Below are 20484 nucleotides of genomic sequence, written 5' to 3' on the forward strand. Positions count from 1 at the left end.
TATTTTTTGATAAAAAAGAAGTGATTATAAGCATACCGGAAACTAAGAATTCGAATAAATATTTTAACATATCCACAAATTATCCGTTATGAGTCTTGTATACAACAATGTCCCACAATGTCCAGGACAGAACTTTATCTAGTCACTAATTCTAGTGTCATACTTTCTTCAAATATCCATCGCATGTTTGTGTTATGCGAAAGGTGTAAAAAAATTATCTGAGAACGCTATTATTCTATGTAAATTAATAAATTTACTACATTTGAGAAGGTCCTTGGCTTACTTGCCTCCTCATTCATCTTTCTATGTCATATAAATTCGCATGAAAGGTTTTTACAGAATTAATTATTGATTTTTTATAGAATCAGGCACACACATTAAAGCATGGAAGAGGTTGCCCTTAAGATAGTATAATCTCATAGCCAAGTCCATAACAGAGTGCAATACTAGGACATTGTATCTATACATATACTGAATACACACACAACTGCAAATGTATAAGTTGTTTTTTGTGTTTATCTTTTTTAACAAGACAGCCAAGAATCGTTTTTTTGGTAGAAAAAAAAATTCGCCATAAATTAATGTTTCAATACGTTGTTTCTTCACTTTTTTCGAGATATATGGAATAATATCTGCTTTTTATAAAGATACGAAAAAACTCAAATTAATAAGAAAATAATAATAATCAAAATAACGTTCCGATTTAATGGATCTTTGATCTTGTTAATTAAGTTATTGATATACATGCCAATTAAATTTTTTTTAAATTGAAGATTTATTGATTTGTTTCTTTTCAATAGCTATAATATTGATGAAGATTCATCATCATCTCTATCGACATTATTCTCATCAATTGAATATGATGTGAAAGTGAGAGAGTTATACAAAAAAAAAGTGGAAATACAACTTTTGTTAGTATATATCTAAGTATTGTTTGTAATTTTATTTTCACTAATTACATAGACACTAAAAAAAAACTCATGAGAAGCAGAATTCCATCACTTTGGTTATATTTACCCCTCATTAGAAGCTTCTTCTTATAAGATCATTTTTTATTGCATTGAATTGAATTTTATTTTTAATTTTTTGTGGGACTGTTGGGGGAAAAAAATCGCTAAGATACATGATGCTGTGAAGTTGACACCATCTAAAGACATTTCCTTGGCATTAACTCAATTCTAGAACAAGTTGTAGAACTCTTTATAGGTTTCTTAAAAACGTCGAAAAAAACGGTTTTCTCGCTAAAACCAATTTTCTCTTCTCTAGCATTTTTCTATCAAGGATATTAAAATTCAACTCTGTTGGGTAAAAGGGGCTTACTAAAGATGCCCAAAAGAAGCGGGAACAAATACATTTATGGCCGACTTCCAACCCTACCCGTTGATCTTCCATGCAGTGCATAAGTCTATATTTTCGGAGAATACATTACTAAAAAATTATACTATTCATAATTAGTGTTATTACTATTTTTGGAACATATCATTATCAAATCATATGTCGTTTGTGTAATGAGTTTTAAACATAAAATTTGATATGAAGCTGTGGGGGCTCATTAATTTTGGAGATGTTTGTGTACTTTCATAAAATGAAAGCGAATGCCAAGGTTATGATTATTTTTTTGTAAAGGTTATATTTAATAATTACAAACCATATCAATTTTTTTGTAGTTCGATTACTATCTAATCATTATCAACATATCACGAATTCGATTAAAAAAAATAGTGTGTTTGATTTTACGGTTAATTTCGTGAGATGATACCAACGCAGTTTCAACCCAAATTGATACTGTCTATAATTAGCCAGGAAAAATAGTTTTTTTTAGCTTCGAGATGAATTATTTTGAAAATGGCTCAAACTTTGTAAAAATCCTTCCGGGAGTTTCTGACTAGAGTCGCAAAGAGTTGACAATCTTTAGGTAGGTATATGAATTAGTCAATGCAATCATTCCGCATATTTTGCTTACCCAACTCCAATTAGAATATATCAAAATGATATAAAAAAAATCATTTGAAAACCTCATTATTTGTGGCTAAACATGAATACTACATATATAATTTGCATACGGAAACGCAGACGCTAAAATATTTCTATGGTATATCTCTCACACCGCCTTCTTTTTTCATAATTCTTCTAAATTACATTGTCGACGTTTCAACAAAATAATAATTAATATATAAATGTAATAATTTTCATAGTAATTAAAATCTTACTTTTAATTACACTATAAAGATGTAATATATTCTAAGTATTTTCCTGCAATGCAAGCAAGTAAGTAATTTTTTCTTTTTGCAATACATATATAAAAGTCAAAGATCATGGTTAAGTACCTGTATATATGCAGAATATTGCATAAATTTATTTCACATTTTATGTACATGTAAATCTTATTGTAACACTTTTTATGTAGTGTTGTTATTTTAAATGGAAAATATTCGAAGAATTTTTAAGAAGTGGTGAAGAAGTGCATCAAAATGTGAAGAAAAATTCAATGTTTTTTCAAACCAGAAGGCCTGCGCAATTTGAATTATTTTAAATGCAAATTCTAGTAATTTTACGAATGCAACAAGGGTATCTTAAACAATTTTCTTCAATTAGAAGAGCAAAAATACATTAAAGCCCAGATTGTACCTAGCTAGAGCCCAGATTTGCTCTTAATCTCTAATTTTGCTCTTCATTGTCCTGTCTAAGGCAATATACAGCTCTCTTGAAATGTCACTTAGATCAGATTCTCAATTCAGTATACTGAATAGAAATAGATTAATCTTGTTATTTCTATTTGAAACTACTTTTTAACATCACGCTCTGTATATAAACTGTACAGCAAATCTACACGGTAAGAAATACATAGCGTTCATTACAATGCTGGTATGGAATAGGGACAGATACTCAAAAAGTATATGATAATCAATAAATAGTATAAGACAAAGTCGCTTCCCGCTGTCTGTACTTATCATGTCCCAATGTAGGCTAAGATCTTTAAAACTATGCAACCGGTTTTGATGCGATTTTTTTCTGATAGACAGAGCGATTCAAGAGGAAGTTTTTTATGTGTAATACATGCAAACATAGTATAGTAAAAGGTTTAAATAAGAGTTGAAAGGGATATGCTTCAAAAAGTTTAAATTTGTGCATCGATTAAGCTCAAATATTGAAAAGATATACAACCAGCTTTCTGGATTGTTTTTGCCTATTTTTAACCTTCGGGGAGTGGAAAGGTGGAGCGAGAAGTTAGGATGAATAATCGAATATTTTCAAATATACCCAAGTGGGGTATCAAATAAAAGAGCATGACGTGCACATTACAAAACTGTAACTCCTTAGCAAGGGGGTAAGAGGTAGGGGTGAGAGTGGAGATGTTTCCCAGCAAATCCGGTAGTTCACAGCTAGTACTAGATATAATACTACCGTAAGATCCAAGGGTATGGCGTTATTTACAATACTTTATGGTATAAAAACGAAGCAAAGGCTGTGAGCTTTCTGCGCGGTGTCTTGCTTTGACAGAATTCTATAACTTCATCTGCTTAAAATAGCAGCTATTACCCGAAGAGAGTTTCACCTCCGAGGGACAGGATTTTTTCACTGAGTATCCTTGGTTTCAGTACCAGGGCTCCATTTGCGGTCTCAGTATGATTATTATTAATACTTATAGACTTATTTAACTACCAGACATACAAAAAAAAACCATTCTTCCGGTATTATCAAATAAACATCTTAATTTAAATTTTTAATGTATTATTTTGTTTATGTAAAAAATGAATTAACATTATTAAGATTTACATTAAACACAGATGTATTTGGTTATTATATTTTATTCTTGAATCTCAGAGATGAAAAAGTGTTCTTATTGACTCAATCAACATCATCGGACGATGGACGTCATTTCTTAAACATATGGATAGATAATAGATGACTACACTACATATTTATAACTTATACTATTTGTATGAGTCATAATTAATATCCAACTATGATCATTGTATTATATGCTCAATGTGTTAATATTTATTATTACAACAGGAGCCTATCAAATTTTGATCGTTTTGATTGCGAATTTCAAAGGTGGGTTACACGAACTACGCTATCTTTCTTGTTTTAATAAGTTCGATTAAATCAAGAACTTCTTATAAAGTATGTTTTTTTAAAGGTTCACAAATCTTTGAGTTGACAACCGACTCTTTTGTTTGATAACTGACTTAACAGTTTGGATTGTCTTTTCATAATGAATAGCCTCACGCCAGAGCAACGTTTGCAAATTGTTAAAATTTTTTCTTTTTATACAAATATTTTTATGCAAATTTATAAAAATTTTATAATTAATTTCACGTAATAGTTCTGTTAATTGGCCTTAAAGATCGTGCGATCTAACCTCATTAGATTATTTTCTTCCAGGTATGTAAAGCCCCTTGTCTACGCCGATAAGCCAGAGACGGTTGATTACTTGGAATGCAACATTCGTTGAGTTATTGGCGAAATGCAACTGCAAATGCTATAGTCTATAGGCACGCTTAGCATTTTATTGAGAAGTTCATATTGAGAGATTCAAAATTTGTCCTGGCTCTCGGTTTAACATGATTATTTTATTATTGACAATTAATAAAACTAAAAAACCTGCTAATCCATAATATTATCATTTTGTAATATTTTTTTTACTGTGGTTTGGAGAAATAAATAATGTGGTTTAACTTAAGTCAAATACGTCATTTTAAAATTGATACTGTTTATTAATTAATGATTGAGTTGTGATTAATTTACCAAAAATGGGGAAAAAGTTTTGATACTAATTTTACATTGTATTTATGAGCAAATTGAATCTTGACGCCGTTTACACTATCGACTAGCTGTGAACCAACCGCTGGACAGACGTTAAGAATGTTTATGCAAAATTTTAAGTAGATTGGACCAAGGAATGACGTTGTCCCATACAGAATTTCCCTCCGTTTTTGAGTCCTTTAGGAGAATAATTTTGGAAAATCCGGATGCCTATGTCATACAAAGAATAAACCCTCCAAATTTCAGGTGTCTACGATCAGCGGTTTAGGCTGTGCGTTGATGCGTCAGTCAGTCATTCAGAACTAAGCATTTTATATGTATAGATAAAAAATACAAAACTGAAACAAAAGTGACGAATGGCATCCGATTTTTACATATTTTATGGAAGGCAGTCGCAGAAGTCTACGTATATCAAATTCCCAGCCCTTTTTCAAATTGGTTTTTAAATCAATTTGTACAGCTAGCCCATATGCGATTCATCAAGCTTTTTCAGTTTTGTATTGATATAAATGGTGATCAGATTTAAGAAAATAAAATTCCTAAATTGCTAAAAAAAATCGGAGTAGGCTCTAATGATTACTGCGAGTGTCTCGACCCATTTTTCGGGTTACACACTTATCTATATAAAATTTAAAGGCACATATAATAAAACTCAAAACGATAAGATAAAAATAAAATATATACCTATAATTTTTATTGAATAAATATAATAATCGCGACATGTGTTGAACAGTAAATTATTTGTCCAATGTTTGTTTGTTATGTGTAGACGACGTCGGTCGGAATGATTACAAAGGTGTATTATTGTATTATATTATGGTCTATTATCTCTTGAATGTGCTAAATGACCCAGATCTGATGTGCATTCATTATTGTGTATTGAATAAACATAGAATTAAATTATTAAACTTTGAAAAATAAAATAATACCTACTCAAATTAAAATTCAATACATTGAACTCTCTAAAATTGAGGTGAACTCAAATATATTTGTATGACTCTAGAATATCAATGTTATTTTTATATAACAAGTGAAAACAAACAATTGACTGAGTTAGTTGTTGAAATACCATGAATAGACAATGTACACATACATACATGTCATACATATATAACTGATATTCCCATATAATACATACTATACAATTTGCGCTCTCACGAGTAAGCAGTGATGTTTGCGTAAAAATGTTTCAGACAAATGTTGTTTAGTTTTTTATAGGAAACATTTTTTACATTTAAACTGTTGTTCTATCTCTAACGGTTTACAAGATGGATTCTACGGATACAAGACCCTATGTTGCTCATTTACGAACTTGATCTCACTTTTTACGCCCTGAGCACGCTATAAAAATTTTAGCTTGATATCTCTTTTCGTTTTTAAGTAATCGTGATGGCAGACGGACAGACAGGCGACAGGCAGACAGACAGACAACCGGAAATGGACTAATTAGGTGATTTTATGAACACCTATACCAAAATTGTGTTCATACTATCAATATTTTTAAGCGTTACAAACTTGGGACTAAACTTAGTATACCGTGGAATATTTCATATACTTGGTATAAAATATTGACCTTTTCACTGTTGAGGTATAATAACGCAAAGTTAAACAATTTAAGTCCTCCTTGAGAAAACCATTTATATTTCAAGATAATTGTTGTATGCTTAGTTGTATTCGGATTTATATTTATTCATAACTAGGTACTATAGGTATAATAATTTTCACGATTCGTTCAAATCATGTGATAGCCAGAGATCCTTGCAGCAATATTACACGGACTTTATAAATAAAAACAATACAATGATAATAATATTACATGATTACCTAATAATATGTCACCTTGACAATAATTAAAATCTCTTCTTCATTGAATCATACATTTATAAAACATTCATACAAACTTTTATCATGGTATATTTCCTAGTTAATTTTGACTTCCGAGTACAGATTTTTATCGGATTTAAATGTTTTGAAATATGCAAACTATTCGACGGAAAAAAGGGAGATTAATAGGAGATAATGCTGATGTCGAATTGGCCATATTACCCATACAAATGTAAAACTAGACTTGATACCATGATAAAATTTGAGACTAAAATCAAAATTGATTAAAAAACGAAGAAGTTATAAGCAATTAAAGATTTTATTCAAAAGTTGCCTATCTCCTTTTAGCTAAACAAAGTTTTATATGTAATCTCTATGGCGATACCCACGTATGACGTCACCAGTCTTTTTAAGGTATCACAATGAACCTTATGATCTAAATGTATTTCATTCTGAGACAGCTACTATACTTATCCTAACCCAACCTAAATCTTCCTTGTATACGCCTCAGTTTAGCCTAAAAGGGAAGTGCTAAACTGGATGTTCCATTAACAATTCTAAATCAAAAATTCCCGACATATATAGCTATGAAACGAGCATAAATTGTGAAAACAATCAGATCAATTTTGAGAGAGCATTGCACAATTTTCAATATTTGGCATTCAACATCCAAGTCGATTATTCGAGTCTGTACATAGAGGTTATATGGCATTCACATCAAAATACATTTTTTTGTTTTTTAAAAACATAATTGTTTGATGCACTTGAAATAATTGTTAGTGTTGATTACATAAAAGTTTATAATTAGTTAACTGTATATTTTTAATAATTATTTTTACATTATGTATTTTATTTGTTTATTTATTTTTTGTGTGTTTAGTAGGAAGGTATTGTTACTCGGTTATTAAAATTTACCCATATTGATTATGTTTATTTTAAATATATGTGGCTTTTAATCAATTTTGATCGTGCCGCTATCATTTATGTTTATAAAATCTTATTTACGGTTTTCAATTCAATAAAAATATTTATAATAATATTATTGAAATGCTTGCCAAAATAAATTATGATTTGTGATTTATCAATAATTCTGAAACTCTATAAAATGCCATAGAAAAGGAATTATACTTTTTATTTAAATAGTTCTGCGTTAAAATACAGTGCAACCTCGATATAACGAATCTGAAGGGAACCAGTAAATATTCGTTATATCAAGTAATTCGTTAAACTGAGGTTTGTTATATTGAGGTTAAGTTGGTCTAAAATTCGTTATAAAGAGGAAAAAAGTGTCGGAACCTCTCGCGACATGAATTACATACTATGGAGTATACTAACTGTCATATATTGGTGGGACTTTATACGTTATATAAAGGTTTTGAATTGACGAATTTCGTTATATAGAGGTATTTAAATTTTTTATGTAGTTGAAAATTCGTTATATAGAGGCTGTTCGCAAAAAATATTCGTAATGTAGAGGTATATTTTATATTGACTCTTATGGACAATTCAAGGGGATTGCGAAAAATTCGATAAATCGAGGAATTCGTTATATTGAGGTTCGTTATATTAAGGTTGCACTGTAATTTAATTTCAAATTTTCAATATATTTCTACTTTCTAAGAATTATACTTCGATAACAATATACTCCTAAATAATACTACATTATTTAATATTTTTCTACTTCAAAATGATTGTTATCGTAAAGATTTATGCTTATAAATAATTATACTTTTAAAGAAAATTACTCCGGTTAAATTTCTACAAAGTGTCAAAAGAAGAAAAACCGAAATTATTTAAATATTTTTAGCAGGAAAGGATATTAGTTTTTTTCCTTTCATAAGTCTTTATTTTATAAATTTCCCGATGAGTCATACATCCTAGTTAAAGGTTATTCAGAAAAAGCAAACTCCGTATTTTTTCCTACAACTCCATGAAATAGAATAAAAACCTTGATGAGTTAGTTCCATTATAATCAGCAAGCATCACATACATACATGTAATTCACTTGTAATAGCTATAATATTACAAGTGAATTACATGTACTGTAATAGTAATATCCAAAATAGGTCAACTTTTGCGTTTATTTTGATTTAGAGTGTACACTGACACGGGATATAAAAAATTATACCGATGTTATCTATTAATTTCAAATATTTCAAGTTTATGACTAATAAAAAGAAAATTTTTTCATATCTATTTAAAAAATAATTAACTTATGTTTACTGAAAAATTAAAATAACTCGAACAAACAACAGTATATGAAATAAATACTCTATTTCCTTTCAAAAATTGATAAGAAATTTATAATAATCTAAATATTTTCTAACAATTTTATGAAGTCTTTCATTTATTTCATAGAAAAACAACAAAAAAATTCAGTGTATTTGGTTTAGATGCGAGATGATTTTTAGCAAATTATTTCTAGACATCGACCCTACCTAGTAGTTGCTAAAAATGATTAAGTTGTTAAACTTGGCATTGGATTAATAAAAAAAGTTTGATATTCATAAAATTTTACATATCGGGTCGGATAATCAATTGGTTATGCCATCGGACTAATAAAAGGACTCCCGATCGATCTCAGGTTATGATCTAAAAAATATTCAAACGCGGGTTCCATCCTAATCGTTTTAAAAATGTTATTTATAGCTAATTATTTCAATGGTTTTATTTTTAGTTATTTGTAATATGGAGTTCATTTAGTTTACGCAGGTCCAGTGTTATAGATTTGTTTTCAATTATAAAAATTTTTGAGTTCAAAATTTTTAGAATTTATTAAAATATGAACTGTTTTTAATTAATTATTAATTGAAATCGTGCTGTTATGATTATTATTTTAAAAAATTTTTATTTAAAAACACTATTAATATTGTATTTCAATAATTATTTTAAAAATAAATATTCGATATTATGTAAATATTTTTGCCGTGTTTGCGCGTGTTAGCTACAATTTTTCGGTTGATGAGTGAAAAATATATTACGTTGTTTTCTGATACTGTGTGTTCGAGAAAATATCGCAATATTTCATTCTGACTTAAAAGTTAAGCCACAATTAGATGTTAACAAGTGTATTTAAATACAAAAATCGAATATTTTCGATATCGATACGCACTTGGCAATGTAAACATAAGTCAATTCTAAATCCAAAACTTCAATATTCTATGGCCTTACCGAGATGTAGCAAGATTAAACGAAATACCAGAATTAAACATAAAGCAGCCTATTTTCTACGAATTATCTGCGATGAACCAGAAATGTTTAAAACACTCACTGGCAGACAAAGCACATCCTAATTTTTAACTTATTGGTAAAATATTTCAAAAACTTTTTAACTATGTGGGCATTGAGACTTATTACTCTGATTTCTTGAAAATTTGATCGAGAGATCAAACAGAGAATGTAGGTACGGGCGTACTTTCTAAAATAAACAATCAGTCATTTAATGGGCAAGTCGTATGTACCCATGCCCGTAAAATATTTGAAGAATAAAAATCAAACATTTGAATAAATAAATATATGCAGAATCCTTGACAAGTAATTATCACTTTTTATAATTTACATAAATTTAAATGTTTTAATATATTTAAAAATAATATTATTAATTAAATTAGACTATTAATTTATTAAAATTCAATACGAGAAAGTTATCAACATATATCATAATAAGGTATTCATTATCAAAGAGAAGATTTCATGTGTAATTCACTTAGTTTATTAAAAAACTAATATATGAAATCCGGTTATATTATAAACATTTTAGCATATATAACAATTTCTATAATTTTGTAATAATCATAATTTTTATATAAAATATTGGGAGGCGCCAAATTTTTATAGATAAATTTGACAGCACTGAAAAATGTAAAACTGGACTTGATACTATGACAAAATTTGAAAGTGAAATTAAAATTGATTAAAAACGAAGAAGATATAAGCATTCAAAGATTGTTGTCCATCTCTTTTTAGCAAAACAAAGTTTTATATATATTTTATATGTATCTCTATGTCAATATCAAACTATGATATCATTAACCAAAATATTCCCCTTTGTTTAATCAAGAATTTTAAATGTCGTTCATTGTTGAAATACCACGTATAGACAGTGTAGACTGTTGATTATGCAATCGTTTGCTTTTTACGTCATGTAAATAAAGAACGATAGTCACTCTTACACACAAAGTATTCAGAGTATCTTTCTTCTCACTCTTCAGTGGAAATATTAATAAAATTAATGTATACTTGATACAATACAATACATGTATAATGCTCTAACCTAATTTGCGCGTTTACGAGTAGAAAGTGTTAACAAAAAAATGTTTCAAACACAAGTTGTTTATTTTTTTATAAAGAAGAGAGCCTCACTTTCTACGTCCTGAGCACGCTATACAAATTTCAGCTAGATATCTCTTTTCGTTTTTGAATTATCGTGTTGACAGACAAACAAACGGGCGGAGAGACGAAAGGATAACCGCAAATGGATTTTATGAATACCTACACCAAAATTTTGTTCGTTCTATCAATATTTTTAAGCTTTACAAACTTGGGACTAATCTTAGTATACTTTGATATATTTCGTATATATATGGTATAAAAACTATTAGAAATAATCAAAAGGCAACAGCACACAATGTGCCCAAGCAGTATGCCAATAAGTAAAAGATAATGGGTCATGCTTGAAGAGAGGGAACTTTATTGCGTGACATATTTTTGAACAGTAGGCGCCACACTGTATTGTTTATACCAATTATAATGACTTCCGTTCTTTTTTTATAATACAGACACGATCTTTCTTCATTTTTCGGGTCAATATTTAATGTCAAATTGCAATTAGACAACAACCATAACTGTATGTATATAACAAGCATTAATATACAAATAATTAAAATGTTGCGTAGAAGATATCAAAGAAATAGTTTTTGGTATAAACTTTTAAACTTATTTAACTTTCTTTATTTTGAAACCAAATTGTAGGTGCAGAAGATATTATATTTATATAATAATAATAAAGGTGGATTTATACTTAAAAGAGTTAGTTTTTTCACCCAGCCTTTATGTTTTTTCCGTTAAACCCAGAAAATACCAAAAAAGAATGTCCCAAACTAAGGCACTGGAAAAGCAGAACCAAGTGTCTTTTTTGGCTTTTGGAGCCAAAATGAACCATTAACGATGTTATCTGGATGCAATATTGTCAAAAAGTTTTTGATTATGTGCGAATTTTAGATTATATGAATTTGCACTGAAATGAGGTGTAATTTTGGTCCATACTGTACCAATGAGTTATTTACAAATTTCCACTATATTTTCCACAATACTTTTATACAGTGTGGTCATTTCAAAAGTATCCACCCTTAATAACTCTAGACCTGATGTAATTATTGTTTTGAGTGAAAATATGTCGATTAAGATATCGAGGGGGAAGTTTAGTACATAGAGAACTTTTCAATTTTCAGCATTTGTACATAATTCTTCTCAGTTCTATGATTATTTAATTATGATTACCTTTTGTCTTGGACAATCATTTGTTCACAAATTAAAAAACAAACCCTCACCCCAAATTCAGGCAGGCATGTTTAAACTAATAACAGGTGTTAACACACATGTTATTCTATTATTAATACTTGACTGGCCTAAGCTAAGGGTGGCACGTTACCTTCATACGATATCAACGGTATTTTGAGCATGGTATATCACGTTGTTGATCTCTAAAGTAAACGGTTTCAGTTTTCTGATACTTTTCTTAAAATGTTCATAGAATATCAGGAAATATCACGAAAAGTGCACGTTAAAAGTCAAATGATTATGTTTTATAGGTAATAATGACCCTGTAAATGATTTATATCCACATCGAAAACAAAATTACTCTTATTTTCTTTCGATTTTTCCGGTTTTTTATACGACAATTTCTAAAAATATTGGCAAAAATACAACAAAAATTTGTGTGTGGGTTTTTCGATTTTCTAGACTAATTAAGACCTAAAAGAAACGAAAATCAAGTTCATTTGATAATCAAACAAATATTTTCTAAGAAATTTTCAGAAATCGATCCGAAAAATTGTCTATATTATGACATTTTGAGCAATATATTAAAAACTAAGCATCCAATCATTGAATGAATGCGATTTTTGGATTATTTAGGTCAAATTTACCTTATAAAAAATCGGGTTTATTTAATGATTGGATGCTTAGTTTTTAAGATATTGCCCAAAATCCAATTTTAAGGGCGATTTTTCGGATCGATTTCTGAAAATTTCTTTAAAAATATTTGTCTGATGATCAAATGAACTAGATTTTCGTTTTTTTTATATCTTATTTAGTCTAGAAAATTGAAAACCGAGATAGAACTCAGTTTTCATGAAATTAAAACTCAATGTAATTTCCAGGTATTCCAGAACAAACTATACCTAGAAGTTTGTGATTTAAGTAAGGATAAAGTTTAATTTGAATTAATATTTATCCTGCGAACCATTATGAATAATAATACTCCTATAACACTTGTCTTGATTTAAAAAATTTTCATGAATCAATCAAATCAATAACATAAAAGAATAATCGATAATCGGAAAAATATCATTAACTTTTGACACTCTTAAGGTACAATAAATTTTGATTAAATTAAATGATAAAACTATTCAATTATTTAAAGAACATTTTTATTTTTATTCACTGTTCAAATATTAAATTTTAATCATCAATCATCAAACATCAATTGTTTGAAATTGAAAAATAAAATTTTTAATATCTTTATTTAAAAATAATAATAATAATTTCAATTGATTTTGAATTTTAAAATATTTTAGAAGTTGAAAAAAAAAACATGTTTTTTTAGAATCACTTTTACTTTTTCTAAACAATGTTTAAATTTCAATAAATTATTGATTATTTAATAAAAGCGCATTTTTTTATATTGATTGCACTTAAATATTATTATGTAATCGATAAAATGCATAAAATTAATAAAAGCATAAAAAAAATTGCACTCGATACCAATTACAAATGATACTATAAACTCCTTAAACCTTAGTTTCTAAAAAAAATTGGGAAAAACAATGATTCATAATTATATGTCGTAATTTTCCACTATTTAAAATTTGTTTATTAACTCGGAAAAATAATTATAAAATACTAAGGCAGATAACAGAAGTCTAAATTCAACATATTCTAGAAGAAATATAGGTAAGTATCGTAATATCGTAATTGCACTGTAAATTACATGCAAACGCCATTAAAACAATAAAAATTTATCTTGGAAATATGTTGTTATCTGCAGATAAAAAAATATAATAGTTACCGCAATAATTGTTTTGAAAGCAATAAAAGCATTAAAAATTTTGTAACACCGTACGAAATAAATTGTAATTGGAATCAATATGAAAAAAATTATTACGATTATGCAAATATAACAAAAAAAATGCAATTTAGCAAAAAATATTAAAAATAGAATGAAAAAAATGAATCTCGAATGATGTGAAAGTTGAAAATAAACTTAAAACATCAACACTTTCACATGAAGGTCATCTGTCAAAGTGAAACGATACTGTTTCCCAATTTTCAAAACAATTTCCCAAAATCAACATTGACATACTGCCCAACAAAAAATTTCTCGTAAAATCGTATTAAAAAGTATGAATCACCGTTTTTTTGTATTAAAAATATTATTCAAGATTTTCATATAAAAGTCAGGTAAGCCATAATATCTAACCGTCATGGCACGCCCAGACTTTATAATAATTTTTAATAAATAATAAAATTATTTACCTTTATAATAAGTTCAATTTCCGGCACTTCAGTACCATTTGTTCCATTTTCATGCACTTCATCAGCCATTTTTAGTTTATTTACCACAAAAAAAACTACAAAATGTGTTTAGAACAATCGTTTTTTAACAGCACTCTCTCTAAGCGGTTTTCGTATTATACTACCATGCCGACTGATCATATTCTATACACAAATGTACGGGGATAGATAGATACAACAGCGGTTCAATTTCATACTAAAATGCTTTCTAATTCACAATAATAATTTGTTACAATTTATGCATATGCAAATGAATTATTAAACGTTTATATCTCGTATCAATAATATTTAATTTATTGGCTAATTTTAAAGATAATTTATTGTTATTTTTATCGTTAGGCTCCATTTCCGACATGTGCTTATCGAGCCTCCATTTAATAATATTCTGTAGCGTTGCTGCCATAGTGCCATCTATGTATAGTATTATATACCATGCTCATGGAAACGTCATTTTGACAATTTGTGAAGTGTACTCCTTGTGACGTAAAAATATGATATAGACTCGTTCTGCTCTCTATGATTGTTATTACAAACTATTCTTTGATTACTATCACTTCCTATATAACCTGGTGTACTAATAGAAACGTCATTTTGACAATTAGTAAATTGTGACGTATGTACGGTAGTCATATAAAATTTCATTTTTCAAAAATTTTCACATATCAAGTGTTTTAAGACTGCAATGTTGTGTTTTTACGACTACATCGAATAATACTAACTAATATTTTTAGAATTATATCAAAATGGCTGACCTAAAAAAAGATTTGGATGAATATTTGTTACTACAGAGTGATACCAAAAAATCGTTTAAGATACCGTCATTTCAAAAACCTGATATAAAAGGATGGTTTAATCGTAGCCAAAGTACTGATGATGTTGAAGGAAGTTGGTTTCGTGAAACTCAAAAAGACTGTTGTCCTTCGATGGTTAGTTTATAGATATTTGTTTGATGATGAAACACTTGTGTACATAAATGTTAATATTTGAATTTTGTTTTAGACACGATTGCAGCGTATTACTGGTTTTGTAATATGTATTGTCATGGGATTCTTATGTTTTGGATTGTCATCGATTTATATTCCTGTATTGATATTTAAAGCTAGAAAATTTGCTTTGCTCTACACATTAGGCAGTTTATTTTTTATCTTTAGGTTTGTTGATATGATATACTCTTAATATTTTGCACTATATTTCTATGACTACCCGTTTATCATTATTTCGAAAACTATCGCGCGTTTGGTTTTTATAGCCATACTAAAATACTACTAGCCTTGAAACTATATTTTAGGGAATCAAATTAATAGTGTATGTCTCAGATCTCACGTTCATGTTAGCAAACAGAGGCGAAAAGCGGCATCTTCGTTTACAGAACGGTACGAAAAATTGACACTTACCGTTCGGAGAGGAGGAAACCTATTTTTTTATATCTAGAAGCACTATTGTATTCGATATTAAATGGTGTCTTCCGGATACTAAATAGTGTCAAATTTTGATCAAATTAAAAATTAAATAAAGATTTAAGTACAAAAATATTGGCTGCGTTTAGAAGAGGTGAGCATTTAGTTTATTTACTGAGCGCTCGCTAAAAAAAGTACCGGCACCTCATTTAAATGAAATGCAATGTATTTTCAAATTTAATATATCGATCTCAATCTCTCACCGATAATTCTATCAATGAATCTTTATAAATTCTACTCTTTACTGATTCATATTTTTACGAATATGTAAATTTTTGTTACAGTTTTTCATTCTTATGGGGACCACTAACACACTTAAAGCACATGTTTTCACGTGAACGTTTATGTTTAACACTATGCTATGGAAGTACACTGATTGCAACATTATACTTTGCACTGTTTGTTCAAAGTACACCGTTAACCGTTTTAGCAGCAGTTGGACAAATAATCACATTATTATGGACAACAGTATCATCGATTCCAGGTGGTATGACTGGTGTGAAATTCTTTTCGAAAATGTTTTCGAGTTCTGTATCGAATACATTACCTGTGTAATAAACAAACCAAATTGAAAATTGATCATAATGTATGTTTCCTATCTATAAGTAATTTGTTTATTTATGTAATTTTTTTGTATATAAACTTTTAATTTATATTTTATATTAATTATTAAATAATTTTATTGAGTATTTTGTTTTTATTTTTTATATTAAGTCAAAATCGATTACAACGATATTGCAGACAACAACAATTTTCGTCGCTATAATCTATACGTGAGTTAATACAGTACAAAATAAGAGTAAATCTTCCAACACGAATTACGGAATATTTTGTCGAAATAGTCTTAGAAACCACAGTATTTTATTACTTTTTAAAGTTAGCAATCGTTAAATAAGAAACGATGTATACAAGTTTTAACGGATACTTTGTTCCTAATTTAGACCGAAAGAAAACGATGTTGTTTTCGAAATATTGTGATTGAATCGGTCTAACACTTTCTCGCTATTGCCAACTACAGAAAAATTAGCTTTTCTCATTTTTCTGCGCCTTTTGGGGGCCCTGCGATTTTTATTTACAATATCTGGTAATCAGAAAGAAAATTAGATTATTTTTGAACACTTTAACAACTTGCGACTCTTATTTTAGCATATTTATTATTGCTGTAACAGAGCTGACAGAAAAGTGGTTGTTCCGAAAATTTGACAATTATTCACTACTCAAAAACTTAGAAAAACTGATAAATTCTTCAACTCCACAAGACAGAAGTGAGAAATTGGGGCATCCCGTCAATCATCATCTTTCGGTCTACTAGAGTTCGAGTGATAATAAATTTGAAAATGTGAAATCTCATCTATATTTGAGAAATCAAGAATTTGTAGAAATGCGAACGTGGTAAATTTTCCTATCAAGGTTTTTTCGAAACACAAACAAATAATTTTTTTTCCTGTTATTTTGCAAATATAGTGAACATTTTCGACATACATTCATTTCGAATGAACCAATTGTTTGTGTAAACAATATTATTGTGTGTATACACACACTTATGTGTATAGCAAATGAATAACAAAATTTGGGAAAATGTAAACATAATAATATGGTAAACGATTTTACATTAAAATTGTATATGGTTGATTATTTAGTCGCTTTACATTTGTTGGTTTAGCTAAATTTGACAGGCCATGGGAGTAATCTCACTGTTGGCGCTCAAAAGAGTGATGGTTTAACCAAGCACAGATTCAGAAAACTTTCTGGGATGGGAAGTACATAAAATCACACTTTTTATCAATATCTTAGAAACTGTTCGTCAAATCGGCAAATGATCCCGATTTTTGTATTTTTTGGGTCAAAGTTAATCTAACAAATGATTTTTATTTGAATTGGAGTAAATAAAATTTCTGGATTTTTTTGCATTTTTCTTAAGGGGTACCCCTTTGAAAAAATCGAAAAAATCATAAAATATATTTTATTTCGGAATTTGATGAAACTTGATATATAAGGTAATTTTGACCCACAAAATACAAAAATCGGGATGATTTAACGATTGGGTGAGTAGTTTTTGATATAAGAGCTATAATCCTGTACCGAAAATTTTCATTTCGGAGCAAATCTGAAGATATCTCGATACATAATCAACTAATCGTCAAATGTGATATTTTTTAATCTAATTTAGATATTATTTACTCGAAATGATTCATTGGCACGAAAATTTGGTTGATTTTGTGACTGGACCATACGTTTCTGATGCATTCACTGAATAAGTTGCTCTTGGATTTCACCTCGCGATATCTTAGAAACTACTCTTCCAATTGTAAAAACGACCCAATTTTTGAGTGTTTTGGGTTACTCTAGAAAATGATTTCTTTTAAAATCGGAATCAAAAAAATTTTTTCTTGATTTTTTGTAATTTTCTTGAGGGGTGCCCTTTGAAAAAATCGAAAATATTACATAAAATATTTTGCTTCGGAATTCGATCAAACTAATTATATAAGATTATTTTGACCCAAAAAATACAAAAATCGTGTGCATTTAACGTTAGGGTGAGTTGTTTTTGCCGTTTAAATTCCAAAGGACGGGAAAAATTGGAAATTGCAACCATACCTTTATATAACTAAAATATTTATGTATTGACATTGTACTATATATTTATAGTTGATAGAACAGGCTTACAATATGTGAATTTCGTTGTACAGAAGTAAGAGTTTCTAGATATATAGGAGGGTATATTATGTAAACAAGAAATACACGATTTTATAGTGATTGCAATCAGTCTTGAATAGTTTGTTGTTTATATTATATTTTGGATAAACCTAAAATGTCAGTGACTTTAGTGGAGCAAATAATTTTATCATGTTTACACCATTTATAGTTTTCAATTTACATTCAATTTTATATGAATTGATAAGATTTTTAAAATCAGAAAGTGTTCGTGTTTGATTTTATACAAATCTGCAATTTTATTCTAAACGTCTTCATCTTAAATGCGACACACTGCAGTATATAACATATACAATGGGTATAAAAACTATTAGTAATAAAAATAAGGCAACAGCACACAATGAAGACACCCCATTTTTTCGTTCTCAAGCTGTTTCCTATCGAAGAACTGACTGTGCCCAATCTTGCTCAACTTCAGTGATCAATAGTGAATCGGTGTTCTCAATGCGACATATTTATCATGTGATATGCATTACGTTTCCGAGTTAACGATCTAAAGCAACAACTTAAATTTTTATCCCCAAGATATATCTTAATGTGTATCCATATCCACACTTTCTCTTGCTTAGTGCCACTTTGGTTTGATAGAACCATATGTAATTCTTCAAAATTTGAAATTTATCATTATAAAAACCAAAATCGAGTTTGTTCACACAAAATCCAATTTTAAACGCGACATCGATTTTTTTTCGCGATTATATTAATACTTCCTTTCCTTTAATCTTTACAAAGATGTAAAAAAAAGAAATTTATTCTCGAAAATAATTTGAATATTTATTTAAAATCATAGAGAAAACGGAAAATTTTATGAAAAGATTGTAGTAGCACATAGTAAAATGAAGAAAGTAAAGTGTCGTCATTAGCTTCAACAGATTTAATGACGTTTCACGCTGAAGTGATATTCAAATGTTCTTTTTATAATTTTCATCTGTTAAGTTGCTTGTAACAAGCATCGTGTTATGTGATTTGTGTGTATTTAAGACGGTGAATATCTTTATATAAATTGTATTCACAAATAAATGCATATTTTTTAATGAAATTCACATTCTATAAAACATTGCAGATGTTGGAAGCAGAGCTGGATTACTTTAGCGAGCATTACTAACCCGATACAGCTGTATTTCGACAAAAGGGGGTATGTCTCTAAGGAAATTCTTGTTGTTGTCGTCAGAAGTGTTTCACGGGGAACCAAAAATTGATAATTTGGATACTCGATACTTTCCGTTGATATCAAAGTTATCAGAAATTCTCGGATATCTCTGTAGTTTTTTTCCAAAATTATAACCAATAGCATTAGTAATCTCGGTGAACAGAGAACTAGTCAAAGGTCCTTCCAAATTTACTCGCTTTAGTCGCGAGTGAATATATCTTGTATATTGCTTTCGGGAAAAAACTGAAAAAGAAGGACTGCGATTTAAAATTTTTCAAACAAGCACAGTTTAAGTTTATTTCTCTATTTTAATCCAACCCTGATACGAATTTAACAATAATGAGAGCATATAAATATACTTCACCACCATTCAACTTGAAATAATTTAATACAATTTTGTGTGATTATTTGATGAATCGCATCTTACGTTTATTTTTTCCTTTTTTTAATTTCATTTTCCTTTCAATTTGTAATTTTATTGAAATGAAATTCTTGTGTGTCGACGCCGTACGATTTATACATCATTATTTTAGTAAGATGGAAATGTTAGCTTTTAAATTAGTTAAAAAGCAAATGATTAGAAAATGAATTTGACGAAAGCAGAATTCGTGCCTGAGTCGTAACCTGCTAGGTTTTCCGAGCATTCGTTTAGTTTATACTGTTTAGAGTATTATAAGCTGTTGATATTTTAAAAACGAAAATAAATAGCGATGAAATTTTCGTAAGGGCCTATTCAGAGCAATTATATTAGCCACTTTGCCTTCTAAGTGTATA

The 20484-nt window shown here is 28.7% G+C and overlaps 2 protein-coding genes across 2 annotated transcripts in view; one reads left to right on the forward strand and one right to left on the reverse strand.

The window, feature by feature from the left end:
- Nucleotides 1–14636, reverse strand: part of LOC123301876 (chloride intracellular channel exc-4) — a 33571-nt gene extending 18935 nt beyond the window's left edge. Inside the window, exon 1 of the mRNA XM_044884820.1 lies at nt 14350–14636. Within this exon, the coding sequence (XP_044740755.1) occupies nt 14350–14418 (69 nt within the window). The 5' untranslated portion in view covers nt 14419–14636. The remainder of the gene's footprint in view (nt 1–14349) is intronic.
- On the forward strand, nt 14261–16440 carry LOC123301877 (protein transport protein SFT2). The gene is made up of 4 exons (XM_044884821.1): nt 14261–14274; nt 15120–15314; nt 15388–15539; nt 16130–16440. The coding sequence occupies exons 2-4, from the start codon at nt 15132–15134 to the stop codon at nt 16398–16400; spliced, it is 606 nt and encodes a 201-aa protein (XP_044740756.1). The 5' UTR covers nt 14261–14274; nt 15120–15131; the 3' UTR covers nt 16401–16440.
- Nucleotides 16441–20484: the final 4044 nt, after the last annotated feature.

The sequence above is a fragment of the Chrysoperla carnea genome, chromosome 5 (assembly GCF_905475395.1).
Source record: "Chrysoperla carnea chromosome 5, inChrCarn1.1, whole genome shotgun sequence".
NCBI lineage: Eukaryota > Metazoa > Arthropoda > Insecta > Neuroptera > Chrysopidae > Chrysoperla > Chrysoperla carnea.

What these genes read in the sequence shown, in the direction of transcription:
- LOC123301877 (XM_044884821.1), top strand. Translation starts at nt 15,132, where the DNA reads ATGGCTGACCTAAAAAAAGATTTGGATGAATATTTGTTACTACAGAGT. An exon ending in AAGACTGTTGTCCTTCGATG is followed by an intron (nt 15,315 to 15,387) that starts GTTAGTTTATAG and finishes ATTTTGTTTTAG; the next exon opens with ACACGATTGCAGCGTATTAC. An exon ending in AGTTTATTTTTTATCTTTAG is followed by an intron (nt 15,540 to 16,129) that starts GTTTGTTGATAT and finishes TTTTTGTTACAG; the next exon opens with TTTTTCATTCTTATGGGGAC.